Source organism: Schistocerca americana, chromosome X, assembly GCF_021461395.2.
Source record: "Schistocerca americana isolate TAMUIC-IGC-003095 chromosome X, iqSchAmer2.1, whole genome shotgun sequence".
Lineage (NCBI taxonomy): Eukaryota > Metazoa > Arthropoda > Insecta > Orthoptera > Acrididae > Schistocerca > Schistocerca americana.
This window is the reverse complement of record NC_060130.1, coordinates 306,498,653-306,521,106: the sequence shown is the minus strand read 5'-3', so window position 1 is coordinate 306,521,106 and position 22,454 is coordinate 306,498,653. Positions and strand designations below refer to the sequence as shown.

The window sequence follows — 22,454 nt, the reverse complement described above, 5'->3', positions numbered from 1 at the left end:
GTTATGGTGTGCTTGGTGTGTGGTATGAAGATCCTCTAGTGTGGTGATCAGTTGTGGTCAACCAGAACCTTGACAATGAGCATACCCATCTCCACATGCCAATATAGTCCAACATCCAACATCCAAATGTTCTACATATCTGGGTATTGCACAATTCAACCACATGGTCAAATGGAGACACACAATGAGACTCCCTTCAAACACTGGCAGGTGCTCATAACTCTCTCACACACAAGTATGTGGCATCTCCGTGTCTTTCACAATGATCAATCAACACTGGATGCTGCCAATGCCCGTTATATACCACATCAGGTCTAGTAAGAGCACTAATGTGTGTTGGTGGCCATTCTGTCTGTCGCAGAGAGTGGTAACTCTAATTATTTGTGTACCCACTGTGCTGTGTACATGTACAATGTTACGTTGACATCCTCACACCTGGTCTTATTTTCTGAGTGCTTCACATTTTTGTCAGGCAATGTATGATGGAAAATCTTTTATAAATAATCAGAACAAGAGTAGACCCAGCACCAATATCTGTGGTACACCTGTAGGGGTTGTTCCACATTCTGAAGTTATTTTGTTGTATACACTGCCTGTGCTGCTTAGTGCTTTACATATACACAGATAAAAAAACTCTTATGCTATTTGGCTATAACGTCACATATTTGGCTATAACATAAGATAAATTGTATGACTCGTTGATATCACTCACTGGCCATGTAACGTCTGTTGAAAGCAGTGCATGGTGTAAGGTTCATGTGTTGCATGAACTGGGAATGGGAAATGACTTATGAGGGGTATTCAATAAGTAATGCAACACTTTTTTTCCACCAATTTCATTTGAAAAATTCAGAATTTGTTGTGGGACATCATGGAATATTCCCACTTCTGCCCCTATTGTTTCATGAAGTGCCAGTAAGTGGCAGCGTCATACATAGCTTTCAAAATGGCGTCTGTAGTGGAGGTGTGTTCTGAATCGAGAGCTTTTTTTCTTTTTTTTTGGGGGGGGGGGGGGACCAGAACATTGCAGATATTCATAGGTGCTTGAAGAATGTCTACAGAGACCTGGCAGTGAGCATCTACATCTACATCTACATGACTACTCTGCAATTCACATTTAAGTGCTAGGCAGAGGGTTCGTCGAACCACAATCATACTATCTCTCTACCATTCCACTCCCAAACAGCGCGCGGAAAAAACGAACGCCTAAACCTTTCTGTTCGAGCTCTGATTTCTCTTATTTTATTTTGATGATCATTCCTACCTATGTAGATTGGGCTCAACAAAATATTTTCGCATTCGGAAGAGAAAATTGGTGACTGAAATTTCGTAAATAGATCTCGCCGCGACGAAAAACATCTTTGCTGTAATGGCTTCCATCCCAATTCGCGTATCATATCTGCCACACTCTCTCCCCTACTACGTGGTAATACAAAACGAGCTGCCCTTTTTTGCACCCTTTCGATGTCCTCCGTCAATCCCACCTGGTAAGGATCCCACACCGCGCAGCAATATTCTAACAGAGGACGAACGAGTGTAGTGTAAGCTGTCTCTTTAGTGGACTTGTTGCATCTTCTAAGTGTCCTGCCAATGAAACGCAACCTTTGGCTCACCTTCCCCACAATATTATCTGTGTGGTCTTTCCAACTGAAGTTGTTTGTAATTTTAACACCCAGGCAAAAGCATGATGAGTCTTTGGGCAAGGCATTCTTTCATCACTGTAGCAAGGTCACACAGGCCTATCCATGCTGGCAGGTTGCACACAGCTATGATTCTTGTAATGTTAGAATCTGCAGACATTCTCCTTCAAGGTGATCAACATATCAAAATCAAAAACCTTGCTGCTTAACTGAATGTCTGTGTTGGAAGAGCTGACACACTCGTCCAACGGATGAGGTACTCAAAGGTGTGTGCACACTGGATCCCTCGCCACCTAACAGAAGACCATAAAGAACAATGTATGATTATCTGTGTGAAATTGCTTGCATGTTATGAGGCTGATGGTGACAATTTTTTGTTGGATATCATCACAGATGATGGAAGGTGTTCATCACTTTGAACCAGAAACCAAATGGTAGTCCATGGAGTGGCAGCGCAGCATCTCTCCTCTTGAAAAAGAAGTTCAAAGCTGCACACTCAGTGTGATGGTTTTCTGGGACTCTGAAGGGGATATTCTATTTGGTATCCTCCATCAGTGTGCAATAATCAACTCGCAAGTGTATTATGCTATGCTGAGAAAATTGAAGAAACAATTTCAATGTTTCGTCACCATGGAAATGCAAATGAACTTCTCTTTCTCCATTAATACACGAGGACTCACACGAGTCTGCGTACCCGAGGGGAGCTCACAAAACTCGTTGGACTGTTCTTCCTCATCCATCCTACAGCCCATGGGGAAGCTATTGCTGCAGCAAGATGTTGGCTCTGATGTCGACCAGTAGAGCAGTATCGTGTGAGCGTACAGGCCCTCTCAGTAAGGTGGCATAAGGCCATCACATTGAATTGAGATTATGTTCAAAAATAGGGTTTTGTAACAAAAAGAGTGGGGATTAATACTGTGTATTGGAATCGTGAATAAAGCCGACCACAATTCAGAAAAAAAAAACTTTTGCATTACTTCTCGAATGCCCCTCACACTACGGTTCATTTGAAAAGAGTCCCAAAAAGAGTACTTAACACACAGCAAGCATCCTGCGACAGACACCAGTCTTACTTCCAGAATTAATCTTTCACTCTGCAGCAGACTGTTTACTGTTTCCTGGCTTAAAGCTGTGTGCCAGAATGGGACTCAAACTCAAAACCAACTGAGCTGTCCAGGCACAATGTGTGACGTGTTCTCACATTGAAACTTGGAAAATGGGAGAGAGGTACTGACACAAGTGAAACTGTGAAAATGGGTTGTGAATGATGCCTGGATACTCAGTAAGTAAGAGCACTGCCAGTGAAATGCAGTGTTCCATGTTTGAGTCCTGGTCCAGCACATAGTTTTAATTTACCATGAAGTTTCAACTAGTTTTATTTGTTATTGAATGTTTGAAAGCTACAACAGTTACAGTACTATCATGCACATTTGAGGATCTTGCCAACCAACAGAACAGTAGCCCACCTGCTAACAGATCCATTCTGCACATACTCTCATACAGACCATTGTAACATGTTCCCACTGCTTCTAATGTACCTCATGTGTGTTCATAAGTGAAAATGATTCATACAATATAATTCATGTCCCAGACCAATGGTCAGTGGCTTGAAATATATTCTTGGGCCCTTGTGTCCAAATTTTCAATTCACTCTGTGAATGAACATGCGTATGTTTAGCATCAAGCCCTTGAGGCTATGAATTCATCAACCAGCTGAATGTACTAGTGACAGTGGTTTCATGGTTTTGGAAGTGCGTACATGACATTACTTTGGCCGTCTATGAGGGAACATAAATGATTACCCATATTGCAATTTTCCAACAGTGAAGGCTTGTAAACAGAGTGTTATACTCTTAGATATCATGCACACGCTTTGGAAAATGATCCAAGTTAGATAGTGTTAAGTTTTGTCAGGTTGAATGGCCTCTAAAGGTTGCAAAACTTAGTCCTGTTAGTAGTAGTAGTAGTAGTAGTTTATTCATCCAGAGACAATGTACATATATAAAGGGTGAACAACACTCTACACAATACAAATGTGCATAATAGACTACACAACATCAGACCGCATTGAAACAGCATGTACAACTTTGATTAATTACATTAATGTATGAGAGAGACTTTTTACGTGGAATACACAGTTGATATTTAGATATAACATATAATAATTCTAACACTTTTGTACATATTATTTATTTAGATCATAGCAACAGTAAGATAAAAATTACTATTGGCACAGAGTACATAAATCTAATAGTTTTGCATGAAGCTATTCCAGGTATTCATTTACACTATAATAGCAGTTGGCCATTAAAAATTTGAATTCTGCTTCTTTAAATGAAGACAATTTTTTATTTCTTTTATCTTTACCAGTAGTTTGTTATACAATCTACTTCCTTGTGTGTTTGTCTGTTTCTGTGACAAAGCCTTAGGCACTTGTGTGATTGCATGAAACAATACATCCAAACATTTACTACATCCACTGTGTCTGTATATGCACTGAACACTGCAGAGCACAGATTATAGTTGTCCATGTCTAATACTGCCTCCAAAAATAAATTTTTACATGGGCAACAACAAATTCTGTTCAAATTATTACATAGGTAATTACATAACCTTTTCATGTGTGTTGTTTACAGTAATAGAAAAATTTTTAGAGGACGTTGCTCTTACTTTCAACTGTCAAAATTACTTTTCTTTGCAAACTCCACAATTCCAATATTTGTGTAAAGTGGAACAATTTTGTGCTCTAGTACATTTCAAATTTCTTTTACTTGTTATGAGTACATAATTGTGTGTCCTAAAAATGGCACAAAGGCTGAGGTGGCAGTCATGGAGTATATAAATAAAGTAATTTCAGGAGTCTAATGTGGCAGTTATAACTGTGAAAATGTATTAACTACGTGGTTATAATTTAGTTACTTTTTTATAAGTACACTCCTGGAAATGGAAAAAAGAACACATTGACACCGGTGTGTCAGACCCACCATACTTGCTCCGGACACTGCGAGAGGGCTGTACAAGCAATGATCACACGCACGGCACAGCGGACACACCAGGAACCGCGGTGTTGGCCGTCGAATGGCGCCAGCTGCGCAGCATTTGTGCACCGCCGCCGTCAGTGTCAGCCAGTTTGCCGTGGCATACGGAGCTCCATCGCAGTCTTTAACACTGGTAGCATGCCGCGACAGCGTGGACGTGAACCGTATGTGCAGTTGACGGACTTTGAGTGAGGGCGTATAGTGGGCATGCGGGAGGCCGGGTGGACGTACCGCCGAATTGCTCAACACGTGGGGCGTGAGGTCTCCACAGTACATCGATGGTGTCGCCAGTGGTCGGCGGAAGGTGCACGTGCCCGTCGACCTGGGACCGGACCGCAGCGACGCACGGATGCACGCCAAGACCGTAGGATCCTACGCAGTGCCGTAGGGGACCGCACCGCCACTTCTCAGCAAATTAGGGACACTGTTGCTCCTGGGGTATCGGCGAGGACCATTCGCAACAGTCTCCATGAAGCTGGGCTACGGTCCCGCACACCGTTAGGCCGTCTTCCGCTCACGCCCCAACATCGTGCAGCCCGCCTCCAGTGGTGTCGCGACAGGCGTGAATGGAGGGACGAATGGAGACGTGTCGTCTTCAGCGATGAGAGTCGCTTCTGCCTTGGTGCCAATGATGGTCGTATGCGTGTTTGGCGCCGTGCAGGTGAGCGCCACAATCAGGACTGCATACGACCGAGGCACACAGGGCCAACACCCGGCATCATGGCGTGGGGAGCGATCTCCTACACTGGCCGTACACCACTGGTGATCGTCGAGGGGACACTGAATAGTGCACGGTACATCCAAACCGTCATCGAACCCATCGTTCTACCATTCCTAGACCGGCAAGGGAACTTGCTGTTCCAACAGGACAATGCACGTCCGCATGTATCCCGTGCCACCCAACGTGCTCTAGAAGGTGTAAGTCAACTACCCTGGCCAGCAAGATCTCCGGATCTGTCCCCCATTGAGCATGTTTGGGACTGGATGAAGCGTCGTCTCACGCGGTCTGCACGTCCAGCACGAACGCTGGTCCAACTGAGGCGCCAGGTGGAAATGGCATGGCAAGCCGTTCCACAGGACTACATCCAGCATCTCTACGATCGTCTCCATGGGAGAATAGCAGCCTGCATTGCTGTGAAAGGTGGATATACACTGTACTAGTGCCGACATTGTGCATGCTCTGTTGCCTGTGTCTATGTGCCTGTGGTTCTGTCAGTGTGATCATGTGATGTATCTGACCCCAGGAATGTGTCAATAAAGTTTCCCCTTCCTGGGATTATGAATTCACGGTGTTCTTATTTCAATTTCCAGGAGTGTATTTGGCAGGTGAAGTTAATGGAAACAAACTCCAATTTGTTTGAAAATTTGAGACATATTGCAGAAGACTTCGGAGCAGTACAAACTGTCTTAGAATAAGCAGTCCAATCCAAATCTAGTTCATACAATATCAGTGATTTGCCAAGAATAACCAGAATGTGAAATACAAACACCATAAACGAAGATAGTATGCTACCCGGTGTGTATTTCACTGACTGAACTACAAATGAATTAGACCAGCCCTGGTGGGCTGGCTTCTATTAGGAGTCTGGTGTGGTCTCATCAGAGGGTGCTCATGATGACACATGTCATCTTGATAGTGCCATTCAATAGTAATGCTGTGCCAGCTACTCAGTTTCCATATTGAGATTAGGTGGTACCATTACACTACTCAGTGAGCACTGTGGGAGAAAAATGTAGATGGTGCCTGGTCTGTAGCAGCCTTCCCAAATTTGATTTAGCTGATCTGTCTCTACAGCTGCTGGTAGTTATAGAGCTGTCCAGGAATGATTAATTGATGAAGAAATCAGAGTTTTTAACAAATGCACTTCCTCTGGTACCATCAGAGAAGCTGACCAGGAAATTTGAGGCCTGCCAAAGAATGTGGGAAATGTAGACATCTAACCAAAGAAGCTGATGAAAAGTTATTCCCTAATGTCCTTGATTCAAATATTTCTGGTACTACTATAGCAGGTAACAAACGAACAATAAAATGGAATAGGTGTACATTTGATGAAAGACATTGAACAGACTTTCAAACTCTGCATTCCAGTATACTTTGCACTGAGGTGACAAAAGTCATGGGACAGTGATGTGATGTGCACATGTATGGGTTGGGGTAGTATCATGTACACAAGATATAAAATGGTAGTGGATTGGCAGAGCTGTCATTTCTACTCATGTGATTCATGTGAAAAGACCTCTGATGTCATTATGGTTGCACGAAGGGAATTAACAGACATTGAACACAGGATGGTGGATGGAGCTAGATATATTTCAGAAATCGTTAGGTAATCCACAGTGTCAAGTGTGTTCTGGGAATACTACATTTCAGGCATTACTTCCCCCATGGACAACCCTGTGGCTGACGGCCTTTACTTAGTGACTGAGAGCAGTGGCATTTGGAAAGAGCTGCCAGTGCTAACATACAGGCAACATTGCATGAAATAACCACAGAAATCAATGAAGGACATACGACAAAAATATCTGTTCAGACAGTGCAGTGAAATTTGGCCTTAATGGGCTGTGGCAGCAGATGACTGACATGAGAGCCTTTCCTAATGCCACACACCACCTACAGCATGACTCCTCTGATTGTAATCATATTTGTTGGACCCTAGATGACTGGAAAAATGTGGCTTTGTCAGATTTCAGTAGGAAAGAGCTGATGGTATGGTTTGAGCGTGGCACTGACCCTTAGAAGCCATGGACCCATGTGTTAGCTGGTGGTGGCTCCATTATGGTGTGAGCTGTGTCAACATGGAATGGACTGGGTCCTCTGGATGTTTAGCTACTTGGAAAACACTTGGAACCATTCATGGATGTCAAGTTCCCAAATAACAATGGAATTTTTATGGATGACAATGCACCATGTCACCAGGCCACAATTGTTTGCAATTGATTTGAAGAACATGGTGAACAATTCAATTGAATTGTTTGGCCACCCAGATCACCCAACATGAATCCCATTGAGCATTTATGGGATGTAATTGAAAGGTCAATTTGTGCCCAAAATCCTGCACCAGAAAAACATTCATGATTATGGATCGGTGTATTGTCAGAATGGGACAATATTTCTGCAGAGGGCTTCCAATGACTTGTTGAGTCCATACCACATTGAGTTAACTGCAGTACACCAGGCAAAAGGAGGTCTGACGTGATATTGGGAGGTATTTGTCAACTCATTGTATGCATCTGGAAATGGCTATTATGCTAATACTGGTAAACATCCTAATTTTATGACAGCATATCAAATAATGGAAATCTGGGTGGTGGCAGCACCATATAGACTACTGTATGCTATGTTAGTGCATACAGTAGACTGTTGCTTCATGGCAGGGCAATTTCCTGATGTGTTTAATTTAATTTTTTGCCTCAGTTTCTTGTGTAGTCAATGCTCATGCCGCTGGTGTGACAATAGTTGTTACTGTCTTAACCTCATAACCTACAGATCCATTGCAACTTCTGGTAGGCAGTCTTCTTGTCATTTTAGTATTTAGCAAGATATTAATTTTAATAAAGTCACAAACACAGATAATACAAATGGTAATCTGTGCAGAATGTTTATTTCTGTCAGAAGTATTTTACCTTCTAGTGAAACTGAAGTAGATAGTTCCTGTAAGTTAGTGTGGTTAGAGGTAATACTGGACAACCACAATAAATAAATAATTGGTTTCTTTTACTAACCCTCAACCTGATGATACAGTTTCTGAACACTTAAAAGAAAACTTGAGTCTTGTTACAAATAGGTACCCCACTCTTACAATTACAGTTGGTGATGATTTCAATCCATCCTCAATATGTAGGTGAAAATACATGTTTAAAGTAGTCAATGGCAGACAAAGAACATCATCCAAAATTGCACTGAATGCTTTCTTCGAAAATTATTTTGAACAATTAGTTCAGGAGCCCACTCGAAGTGTAAATGGTTGCATAAACATATTTGACCTTTTTGCAACAAATAATCCTGAGAAAATATGGAGCTTCATGATGGATACAGGGATTAGAGACCACAAGGTTGTTGTAGCATAACTGAAATCCGTAACATCCAGATTTACCAAAAATAAATGCAAAATATATCAATTTAAAAAGCAGATAAAAATTGACACCATCCTAAGAGACAGTCTCCACTTCTTCTGATCTGACTGTGTAAGTATAAACCAGGTATGGTTTAAATATAGAGAAATAATAACAGTGGTAATTGAGAGATATGTATGATATAAAGTAATAAGAAATAGTACTGATCACCCATGGTACACAAGACAAGTCAGAATACAATTACACAAGCAACAGAAAAAGTATGCCAAATTTTAAAGAATGCAAAATTGCTAAGATTGACAAAGTTTTGCAGAAACTCTGTCTCAAAATCTGGCAGAAAACCCAGAGAGACTCTGGTTGTATGTAAAGTACACCAGCACCAAGACAGAGTCAATACCTGCACAATAGCAATGGTAATGTTACTGATGACAGTGCCACTGAAGCAGTGTTAGTAAACATGGTTTTCTGAAGGTCCTTCTCCACAGAAATAAAGTAAATATTCTAGAATTTTAATCAAGAACAGCTGTCGACCTGAGTAATTGAGAAGTAGATATCCTCAGCATAGGAAAGCAGCTTAAATCACTTAATAAAAGCAAGAGTGCTGGTCTAGTTTGTATTCTAGTTAGGTTCCTTTCAAAGTATGCTGATACACCAGCTCCTGACTTAGCAATTATATATAACTGCTCACTTGTTGAAAGATCTGTATCTATGGACTGGAAAGTTGCACAGATCACATCAGTGCCCAAGAGATGAAATAGCAGTAATCTGCTGAATTACAGACCCATATCACCAGCATCAGTTTGCAGTAGGATTTTGGAGCACACACTGTGTTCAAACATTACCTCAAAAAAAAAAAAAAAAAAAAAAAAACAATTTATTGGCAAATAAGAAGCATGGATTCAGAAAATGTTATTCTTGTGAAATTCAACTAGCTCTTTATTCTCACAAAGCAGTGAGTGCTATTGATGAGGGATGTCAAATTGCTTCCATATTTTTAGATGTTCAGAAGGCTTTTGCCACATTCTTCACAAGTGACTTCTGATCAAATTTCTTGCATGGAGGGTATCATTTCAGTTGTGTGACTGGATTCAAAATTTCCTTTCAGAAAGGTTACTTTTCATATTAACTGATGTAAAGTCATCAAGTAATATCTGGCATTTCCCAAGGAAGTGTTATAAGCCCTCTGCTGTTCCTGATCTATATAAACAATTTAGGATACATTCTGAGTAGCCCTCTTAGATTATTTGTAGATGATGCTATCATTTACCATCTTGTAAAGTCACTAGATGATTGTGTGTGGATGTGTAGGTCCCATTGAGCTAAAATGTTAAATAAAATTCTTAGTCAAATGCTTTAATAAGTTACTTGCATCATCTGCTAGTTAAGTAAAATTCTTATTCCAATACTTTAGTGAACATCTGTTACACCTATGTAACATTTCAAAGACAATTTCAGTTAATTATGTTCTGCTATTCTTGCCACACCAAATAAGCAAGGAAAAAATGCATTGATATTTATTGTTGAGTCAGCTGTAAGTGTTGAGTTTATTAGAAAAAGTACTACAAGAATGGTAAGCCTTTATAAGGAGAACACAACTACAAAATTAAGTTTTATTAAACAGATAACTGTCTGACCATTTACATTTACAGAGACAAAATTGTAGGACTGGAAAAATTGCTAGAAAGAAAGCATAAGCTTACACATGTGCTTCAAAAGAACTTTAAGGTTGTGAGAGGCTAGAGTAGTATGATATTTTGTTTTATTCTATTTTCTGTACTACATCCAATGAGTTATTGGCTAGTACACTTGACTACAACAATCCCATTATTCACTAGGGGCCTTGTAATATCTGGCTTTATTGGTCTTAAGACACAAACAGATTTTAACTATACTGACACTTCCACACATTCTCACATTTGCAGGATCATCTTTCATGATCTGGGTAAAGGACATTTTTTTAAAGTTACTGAGATACAAGGTTATAGATTGGAAAATAATTAAAAACATAAGTTTCCAATCATTTACTTCATAATGGAACTGATTTAAGTAATGGAGTTGTGTTGAGGGTTATATTCTACATGTACTAATAATATGATTTCATTCACTTCTACATGGAACTATAAGTAATCTTAAAAAAAAAAAAAAAAAAAAAAAAAAGAAAAAAGATGATACTCCTCTTTTCTACTTGTAGCATTACTGATATCTTTGGAAACTTTCTCAGATACTGGAACTTGTATAAAAATTTTAGAACCCAGGATGTAGTAAGAATGAGGGTAGGAAACCCCCAACCTATCCCTTTCTCGTCCACAGTGAAGGAACTGTTAGTTCCAAAAGACAGGAAGTGTATCACATTTACTTTCGTATGTGTTTGTTGGCAGAACTACACATTTTCCCTCCTGAAGGTATGTAGTGGGCAGCAGTTGTGTATCATAAATTATAAGTTTCCTCAAATGAATTTTCCTTTCATAAAATTAATTGGACACAGCATTTCATTGTCTATAATGGTGTACACACTCTGTGCAACTTACAATAGCAGAAGAGGCCAAAGTATTTTTATTTTGTGGGGTGAAGCAATTGTACATTTCACAAGCAGATATATGTATAGTAGTGTGGAAGGAGGAACTTGTGATTCATCTTTGCGCATAAAAGTTCCCACAAAAAGTCTCAAAAAAAGTTTTTTCAGGCTGTGAGATCACAACCATTTATCTCTATAATGTTTCTCTTAGGCACCATGAAAATACAAATGGTTTTCTAAACTTTGGCACCAAAATTGCTATGGTGATCTGTTCTGTCACTGGAAAGAAACAACACTGTTTTCAGAACAAATTGTGCAACAGAATGGCAGGAACTTAATTATCTGTTTTATTATTTGTATAATTTGTTTATCATTTCTTGGGGCCATTGGTGTAAAGCTTGACACCTGGAAATTTATTTTAATATACATTCCTCTTGCCCACACCAATCTGAGCTCACATGCACCCTTACACTTGCCCCGTAATAGTTCAGTGTGAACATTTGAATAAGTAGGTATAGTTCACTGAGCTTTCGTTTCCATAAAATTATTATAACAACATAATATTTCAGAAACATATAAGTGTGTGTGATATAAAGTAAATGTCAGAATTCAATGACTTGTAAACAACACAGTTGTACTATCTGCTTAAAGTGTTAGTTAATTCATACAGCGTTGAGCACAGTATACAAGTAAGAAACTCTACATATCTTGGTTGCAGTAGTTTCCAATGAACAATATATTAACAAAGTTAACCATTGTTCTGCCAAGGCTGTATGCTTTTGTCAAAAATTAAAATTTATTGATATTTTGTGACTGGCCAGTTTTGGCTTTACAAACTGTTTCCATGTGATGTCAAGGATCTACTAAAGATGTATGCTGTTATAATTTTAGGAAACTGGACACAGCATGTGTGCCAACATAATGTTTAAGTTTGTCAAATGCATCAGATTTTATAATTTTGGGAAACAAGACATAGCACATGTCTCCAGTACATGTTGGAAATATGAGCTGTGCCTGTTTCCTATGATTGTGACAGCTGTATTTAGTGGCAACTTGGAACCACATGATAATGGCCAACTGGCCATAGCTGGCTAGTCTTCCAATAAAGCAGAACCATATGTTTAACCTTCATCTGCAGACACGTACATAAAGAAGTTGATTAGATGCATTTCTATTATATTTCTCTGCTAGTTTTAAATTATGGCCCCACTTAAAGTACAGGCATTACCACTGAGTGACAACAGTATTACAATTTCTTATCATTTATTTTGATTATTGACTTCACTTAATAAGATGGGATAAATAATAAAACAGAAAGCCTTATATTGGTATACACTTTCTATACTGGATGCTGAATCAAGTTAAGTAAATTGAAGAGCAGAAGTGTGGAATAATCTCTTCATTCTCATCTGACTCTTAATGTCCTCATACTAATTAGTCCATGTTATTCTTTCTGACATGGGACAGTTTGCTTTTGGGATCACTTTCTCAGATATTTCAAGGAAAATTATCTTCTATTCTCTAACAGTTCATCTACAACACTCTAGTCATAGTAGGTGAGGCTCTTTCATACCTAAGATTGTACTGTCACTGACTGCAACATAAGAAAAACATTGCAAATAGGACACAAAGTATGTAACAATAAAATGTTAAGTTATTTTGTGTCACCTTCATAGTGGAGAACTTTGCCAAAAGGGTTTGATTAAATTTATAAATAATATTTTGCTCAAATTCCTAAATGTATTAAGATTTATTCATTCTCAATGTAAATAAAATCCACTTAAAAGACATTGCAATTAAAGTTCTCACTAAGCATTACTATATTCATACTGCAGAACCATATCTATTTATAATCAGAGCAGAAGAGTACATTCTGAATTGAATTTGTTAAATACATGATGATTTATCTCAGTTTCCTACATAGGAGGGTGAAAAACCAACAAAAAATGGATGTTGTGGCTGCAGAGACAAGCATTTTAAACTGTCTGTCACAAAGTGGCCACCAGGGAGAGCAGTGGTATGTACTGAATGGTTTTGTGCCACAGTACCCTTAAAACCCCAGAGTATCCTTTGCTTTGGTAGCTCAGTATTACCATGCTAAATATGCTGCTTTATGGAAAAAGCCGTATGTCGCTCTATTACTCTTGCATATATTTGCTACTTTGAACATTACATAAAAATGAAATCCGAGGAATTAATGTAACGGTATTAGAAGCATTTTGAAAGCTGAATATTAATAATATTTGTGTCATAAGAGAAGCTTCTGCTTAATAGATGATAAAACAGGAGCAACAGCCCACAGACACATACAGACACACAAATTGGAGAATATGATTGAATCTCTGACTTTGTAAACCTTTGAATACTTATTTTGTCAGGAACAAATGACATTGATGAAACAGGAAAACTAATTGCTGGAGTAGGTTAAACTGTTCCAAAACATTTGTCCATGCAGAAACAAGGAACAGCAAGGGAGGTAAAAGTAGTAGTGAATATCATTTTCATTGTTATCTTAAACTTGTTCTTTGCGTTCATCTCTCATGAGTGTTCTGGTACACGGAACAAGCACCCTGTGCCTTTTTTGATGTGTAGTTATGAACAACTTTACCTTCATCCCAACAACTATGCAGCACGTCCTTCCTTTTTGCTATCTCTAATCCTTTCTTGTCTCCTGGTTATAGAAAAACTGAAATAATTGTATGTGTCTGTTAGCATGGCTCCATTTATTCTTGGTTTAGCAGCCGATAAAAAAAAGCTCCTCTTCTGTGTCAAACTGGTGTCATTTGTGTAATGTGACCAACAACCATAAATACTGACAAAAATCTGTTATGCTATCAAAATAACTACTGTCATTTCGATCGTATATTCCTCGTGACACTTGCCTGTAATGCCATCACCAAAATTTAGGCTTTCTGTTTCTGCTTCCTTTTAGTATAATGTTGCCAAAATGTGTTTGAGGACTCTTAAAATTTAAAAACCTAAATCTATTACTGAAAAAAAAATGTAAATATTAACAGTGCAAAATGTAAATCAGTTTTATAGACTGACTGTGTATAAGAACTATGTTTCCTTGTAGGAAAGTTTCTAAAGATTGTTATTCTGCATATTCAAGTATAATTTTTTAATTCCATCCCAGGGAGATGCTCAATACATAGTAATGTTTAAGTGCTGTAATACTTGTTGTTAGTACATGTCAGGTAGTGCTGTTTACAAATAATACAATTCCTGCACTGTGTTGCCAGTATCTCCATATGAAGAAAGCATATTATTGGTATTTCACCCTCCTATTTTGTGTTAGATTTGTACAATGTCAAAGAAATGTCATCAATCACAGTAATATAATACAACTGTCCATCAAAGAAAAAGAAAGTGATGAATGTAAAGTGTGTGAGGTTGGCACTGTATTCATTCATCATCCTCACCATCTTCCTCCTTGCACTCCTCCCTTTCAAAGGTTTTTAGACAATCTCATATATTCGAGCTACTATCATATACTGAAATATTTTCTTTGTCTACTGTTTTATCTTTAGAGAAACTAAGTTGTTTACTCTGGTGAAATAAAGTGAAATGTTGTGTGGCAACAGCCTCCTGTCAAGTAGACCATTCGCCTGGTGCAAGTCTTTTAAGTTGAAGCCACTTTGGTGACTTGCATGTCGATAAGGATGATAGGATGAAGAAGATAACACAACACCCAGTCCCCGAGCAGAGAAATTCTCTGATCCAGCTGGCAATCAAATACAGGCCCCTTGCATTGCATTCTGCCGTGCTGGCCACTCAGCTATGGAGGTGGACATTTATTCTGGTGTTTCACATTCTATTTATATAACCATCCCATTTTCTGAGGTCATATTTTATGTGACGTTTATTTTAAAACTCTAAGCTGTTGCTAACACATTGTAATGTATCTTGTCCCTAACAGCAATTTTTAACAGGAATTAATTTCACCTCATTGTTTGTCATCCTTATTTGGCTTCCATAATAGAGTACCGCATAATCACAATTATACTAAATTTCAGTTATAACTGCTGGCAAATAGTTAAAATAATATATTTTCTTATTGTTCTTATTTCAGAAAGACATTTTATCACTGTTAAACACTGAGCATATTGCAACATTCTAAACTAATACTTTTTAACATCATCTGCATTCTGCATTGACTGAAAAAGTTCATCTTTAATGCCAAAAATGGATAAGCTGAACACTGGAAGATATGTTTCATGGTTTAGTCTTTACCACATTTGCATTAGTTCTGCTCTGCCATTTATAGGTTGTCTTTGGACATGTCCACTCCTGCCATTTGTCTGTCTAAGGATGTCGTGTTACATAATTTCCATTGCAGTGAGGCAGCAACACTTCCATAACTACCATCTGTCGTGGAATGTTAGGGACCTTGACTTAACACAGCTGTCTGTTTTTCACTTCAGGTGACACAATTAGTTATTGTGTTGTTTTCAGCAGGCTGTAACCACAATTTGGTCTCTGAACTGGAGGTACATTAACATACAGCGGATAGGTATTTACATATTCTAATCTCATCCTCTCCTTATTTACAGCTATTTTTACTGTGAGTACTAGGTGGGGCTATCCCTGCAAGCTGATGTGGACTGTCACTTGGAATGAACTTTAAACAGCCTGCCACTAGTCAACAGGTCTCATTGAGCAATATGTCCATTTGGTTAGCATGCAATGATGACTAGAAACTGGGTGTGTATATTCTGTGACAGAGTAGCAGGTAGCAGATTAACTTCCCTGTTTGCATTGTAACAGCTCATTAATCATAGTTTTTTGCTGTATCCAGAAGTGCGATAGATATGTAGCACATTATATGAAATAAATTAATTAAATGAAGTACTGCATAAATACCTACCTTTTGTAGACACACCATAACACGTAAATTGTTATTTCCATTCTAATTCAGCCTCATCTACATGATAAACACCTTTTTAATTTGATCACTAATCAGTAGAAATTCAATAAATAACTATCTTTGAACCACAGTTTTTTGAATGAACTCATTTTATTCATGAATTTTCATCACCTGCAGATTACACCCACTTTCCATGAGCTCTTGTATACCACTTCCTCTTGAGAATAGTTCTAACACATAACTGGCCTACAGTTAAATATTTACCAGCAAAATTGGTCCACAAAATACGTTTTGAACTTCAGCATAATCAATTTTTCATTGAAATAAAATATTTTATACTGCAAAGCAAATTAGTTCATTTAATTTTTTTTGTTTTGAATCAAATGTAGAAAAAATTACAATTTTAATTGAAAACTTTATTATTACAAAACTGAATAAGATTTGAGAGAGCTATACTCAGCTGTAAGGGACACAGTACCTCACCTCATGAAAGTTATAAGTGAACTAACTGATACCTCATATTGTGAAAATCACAAACTGTTCTGTATGATGCCTCATTTTGAAAGTAAGAAATTAACTGATTGATATCCTCTATCTTTAAATCCTGTACTGAAGAGACCACTATGTTTGTTAATGTACTGGCCAGTTTGCACAGGAAGATGATTTGTGTGAAACCTTTAAGCACATCCAGTGCTTTCTAAGACTAAGGACATTGTCAAGCATTACTCACAAATATTTCAGAGTGTCACAGATCTGTAGTTGATAAATATTCATGTTGCTTTCAGCTTGCAATGGGCTTTCTCAGTAGGCATGCTAACACTGTGGAAGGACATTTGCCTGGTATTTGGGATACTTGTGATGCAGTTCCTCCTATGACCATCCAGATTTATGCTTTCTGTGGTTCCCCTGACGTCTCTAAAGGCAAATTCTGAGATGCCTCCTTTGAAAAATGCACAGACAGATTTCATCCTCATTCCAAACTTGTGTTCCATCTCTAACAATTTTTATGTCAACAGTATGTTAAACCATAATCTTCCTTCCTTATGAGGTTTCTCATTTCTCAGATGAGAGGCATAAACTTGAGTCTTTGCAGAATTGGCCTTAGTGATTCATGGTATTCATGGGCAGTAGACAGACTTCTTTGCACTACTTCAAACTTCATGTGGCTACAGTAATGTCATCAGTGGACAAGATTCTTATGGTGTCTGAGAATACTTCCTGCCTGTTTGTGTAGATACTGGCAAGGGTTTGAGCTAATATGCTTCTCTGGAGAAGACTGTTTTTCTGTATCTTCCACCAGCTATTTTGTCCTTTGAAGATAGAGAAAAATTTACAATTCTGGAGAAGTGTAGCAAAGGAGCGTAGTTAATCCACTATCCTTTATTAAATTATGCACCTTTTCAAGTAGTAGTTCATGCTTAACAGTCTCATACATTGCTCACAGGTCCACGGAACCCACATCTTGCAAAACTTAAATCTTGACAGATTCTTAAAACCCACACCTTGTGAAACTCAAAACTACTCTCTACAATCTGCATTCATTTCAGCAATTGTCCACTGTAGCTTTTGTCAGGAGATGAAACTGAGCTTGCTCTTATGTATGCAGTGAGCCAATCACATGTAGAATTTGATTCAGTATCAGTCTTTCCAGTATTTTGTGGAGGTGGCACAAAATTTCAATAGGTCTGAAATCTTTTGAACCCTTTCCTTCTTTCTTAGGACCTATCAGTACCATCACTTTGGATCTGAGATCTGTCCAAGCAGGTCTTGAACTGTTGTGGATACCATTCTTTGCCCTTAAGTTCAAAGTTCATAATTTATTCCGATTGACTATCATCCTGGCCTGCTAATTTCCCAGTTTTATGTTCTTTGATAACCACATCCTTTTACTACATACTGAAGGGTATTGTGGGTTCATGCTTTCTTGTTTTTTCTTTCTTTGTGTTTTGAGCAGCTAGACCTTATAGATTACCTTTGGGGGATGTACATTATATATGTGAGGGATTTTTTTTTTCTTTTTTTTTTCTTTTTTTTTTCCACATTTGAACCACTCTCCCCCTTGGTGATATTTGGTAGGACCCTATAATTTTTAAATAATTAAATTTATTTGATATGTTCGTGCATTTGCTTCATACGATATAAAAATACCTAAAGCATATTTTCTATGTACAACATTTTTCTGCCAAATGTCTCTCTACATACCATGGTTTTTGAAAATTTTCATAAACAAACAAATACAAAATCTGCTGTGACACCACTTTCCCAGATTTGTTACTCACTCCATGGGCATTCATTCAGAATCTGTTCTGGAAAAAGAGATGGGCAGTAGTAATTGTTCAGTATCTGGGAATAGCCTGCACATCTGAGATACGCCATGAGAGAGTGCCAAAGCAGTAATGGTGCGAAAAACTTCCCACTGTAGTCCCAAGGCTTTGGCATGGTCAATTCTCAGGTCACTTGGAGGATCAGATAAGGTAGAGGCACAAAATGTCTGTTACCCACAGTACGCACTGCACTCCTCAATGGCCTGCAGTTTGTCATGAGTTTCGTACTTGACCACCTGGAAATACAAATTAAAATTAGAGTATGAATTGGAGATTTATAGAGGCACAATTAGGAGGTATTTTAGCATGCAGTACATATACATAACCAGCAGCAAATACTGGCTACTGACATCTTCTACACATCACTGTTCAATGGACAAAAAAGGTCCATGAAAATAGTATTAACTGTTTTAAGATGGATCCTTAAAAAACTGGCTTTTAATGGATATATCATACATTAAATGTCACTGAACCTTTTCTTACTTTGCAGGTGGAAGACATTTTTGTACCTTCCATTGAACTGTATGATTATGTAGGTTTTGAGTCTTGGTGATTTACATGATCACTTAAAGAATTCTTGTCAGTGAACTTAAGACACATCACTTAGGACTATGAAAACCAGGAGTTTATAATATACCTTGCCAACATGGCATGTTATACATTGGCCAAACATCTAAGACAGTGGATATCATATGCAAAGAACATCGGAGACACACCTGACTAAGGTAGGCAACGAAATCAGCCATTGCTGAGCACTGTCTGGAACTCAGTCATTCCATGAACTGTTATGAAATGAGGCTTCTGGCACAGACCCCCAGGTACTGGGGCATTGTTACAAGATAGTCTATAGAGGTAAAGGTGACAGGGAGCCTCATGAATCATGACAGTGGGTACCAACTCAGTAGAGCCTGGGGACCTGCACTGGATTTGCTGAAAACTCAATGAAGTCAGCATCAGAGCTCGACAAAAAGAAGAACTGAGGCTGTAGACATGGGAGAGTTAGTTAGTTAATTTCATGTTCCAAGGATAATTTTGCCCGATATATTGTAATGATGTGAAATCAGTCATTTTAATTCACATCACAAATTAATTTGTAAATATGATTACATTCTGGACATTTCTAAGTTTCTTTCCAGAAAGAAAAAATGTATACAGTTGTTATGAGTTAATAAGTCCTACCCACCAACTTTTACACATTACAGTAAAAGAAATTCTTCTACAGAATAGAAGATGTTGTCAAGGATAAACTCTCTGTTTGTTTTAAAATTTTACTTTGCTGTCTGTCAGACATTCAATATTACTGGTAAGTAATCAAAAACTTTTGTTGCAGCATTGTGCACCCCTTTTTGTGTTAAAGGCAACCTAAATGTTTAATAATGAATATCATTTTTCCTTCTGGTATTGTAATTATGTAGATCATGGTTCCTTTTCAACTGTAGTGGATTATTTACAAAAAACTTCAGGAGGGAATAAATACTCTGTGAAGCAGTAGTCAGAATGTCCAACTCCTTAAAGAGATGTCAACAAGATGGTCATGGTTGAGCACCACATATTATTCTTATGGCATGTTTTTGTGCAATAAAGACTTTCTTAAATATGAGTTAGCTACCCAGAACATCATTCCATATTATTAGTTTTTGTAGTGTATGACTACTGCAGGATTTGTACTTGTTCTTGGCAAATTTCCTTTTTCTTTCCACAAGATACTTTTAATTCCAATAGTGATCCATGGTTTTTACATGGCTGTTTAACGTCCTTTTTGATTAGCTTATGCAGAAAGCAATTTTCAAATATTAATTTATCGTGGAATAGATAAAATTTTATGTTAGCATTTGGTTAACTATAAATTTCATCTCAGGTCATCCCCTGCAAACTATTCTTAAAAACATTTGTGCTGGAGTCATTAATTATTCTAACTTAGATACACTGAGGAGTCTAAGGCACTATGTTATGTATCCTAACTGTGTATCACAATCAGAGAAAGCATTTGTTGCTGGGTAAACAGTTATTTTGCTACTTTGAGCTTCACCAAAGAAAACATTATCAGTTAGGGTCCTACAGATTTTATTGACCAGTATTTCAAAGTTAATTACTGAAATCAAATTATAGGATCCAAATAAGGTTTCCAGATCATTTTTCATATTGAAACCCTCCAGAAAATCTATATTGAAGTCACCACAGATTTTTATTTGCTGCTGCCTGACAGATAGCACAGTAAAGAATCCAGATTCCTCATAAACAGTGCAAAATTTCCCAGTGGGGATCTGTATACAGTTAGAATTAAAAGTGAACTATGTTTCAGTATCGTTTCACAAGCACATACTTCTATGTGCTTACCACTACAAAATCTGCTTGTCTCAGTATTTCTGAACTTGTGTTCTGTCTTAATAAGTGCAAAAACTCTTCTTTTTCCCATATTAGTTCTGCACAAGTAAGCTGCTATAGTGTAATCCTTTATATGTAACTTATCTAACCCAAGGGTTATGTAGTGCTCAGACAGGCAACAGATGTCTATCATTGCAGAGCTCTCTAAATGTTCCAAAAAGTTTAGAAGCTCTTCTACTTTATTACTCTGTCCTCTAATATTTTGATGAAATGAGCTAACCTTTCTTTTCTGTGAATTCTTAAGCATTTTGTGGGGCTCTTCTGTTATTTTCACTTCTTTCAAAACAGGGTGACTGAAAACTGATTCTAATGTAAAAAGAGTGCACCTCTGACACCAGTAACCACAGGGATCTTGCTATATACATGACAGTAGCTCCCCATATATCAGCTGCTAGAAGTTCACCCAACCTATCATTCCCTCTCCTATTCAGGTGTAGGCCATATCTAGTATATCACCATCTCCCAATTGTAGCAACAGGAACTGCATTCATACAAAATTTAATTTCAGTCAGCAGTAGTCTGCTCAACTGAGTATTCACATGGCTCACAGTGGCGTTCACACAGGGCTGGTCATGGCACTGGAGGACCTCCACAAAAATTGCTTTTCTGTGTCTAGTTTCTACTCCTAGTTCATCCACATCACCCCTAATCCTGTAATTACTGTTCTTAGCCAGGCTGTTCACTGCTCCATTAACTATAATAACCTTTGCCAAAATCTTTGCACAAAAACATTCTCTCCTCTGCCACTTGCCTTCAGAGTACTTGTGACCTGGTATCCTGTTCCTCAGGATTCTTTTCTTCGTGCTCTCTTTTGGTATGGATCGAAATTGGCTTCTTTGCCAGAAGTTTGCCGCACCCTGCTGTGACCTACAGGTGGATGAGGCTCATCCCCTGCTACTTCAGATGACAAATCAAATTCATTCAGTACTGTTAGCTCAAGTGTAGATGAAGTTGAAGAGCTGTTCCCCTTTCACCCATTGCTTATTACCTTTATGCAGTTCCAAAGATCTATTTTCTCCTTCAACCTACCTAGTTAAAATTTTGTGTTATCTAATTCAACCTGAAGGGCACAAATCTTTGTCTCCTGCTCAGCAATGCTCTTGTTTTCTTCTTCTTCTTCTTCTTCTTCTTCAAAGCTTACAGTTTCATGGGAGAGCCTCGCTGAGTTCCTCATTCAGCTCCTCACTACAGTCAGCCCAATGAAATTCCAACCCATAGCCAACATATACTACTTACTAACTCTTCGAGTATCCTATGGCAGCATCCAAACTTATCACACATTGCAACAAAGATTACACACTTAAAAATAGAACTAATCACTTAACACACTTTACCCTAGATGAATTTTTGTTGTTTATGAGCAGCAAAAATTAAACCTGTAGTTTAATGCTTCAGAACTAGGATATAACATAAAAAGTTATTTACTTCTGCTTACAACAGGAACTTAGCACTTGCTTAGTTACAATATCCATTAATTATTTTAATCACAACAATATGTAACTTTAATGTACAAAAACTGCATGTAAACATATGATTAGTGTGAAAGATTCTAAATCAAGCAACTTAAGACTTGTCCTACTTTTCGAAAATATGAACTTAATAATGAATGGA

General features: G+C 38.1%; 1 protein-coding gene across 1 annotated transcript in view; it reads left to right on the top strand.

Annotated features, from left to right (window-relative positions):
- LOC124555979 (inactive phospholipase C-like protein 1) overlaps positions 1-22,454 on the top strand; it is a 651,563-nt gene that overhangs the window by 589,487 nt on the left and 39,622 nt on the right. The window contains exon 15 of the mRNA XM_047130024.1: positions 13,192-13,284. Coding sequence (XP_046985980.1) covers positions 13,192-13,284 — 93 coding nt within the window. The remainder of the gene's footprint in view (positions 1-13,191; positions 13,285-22,454) is intronic.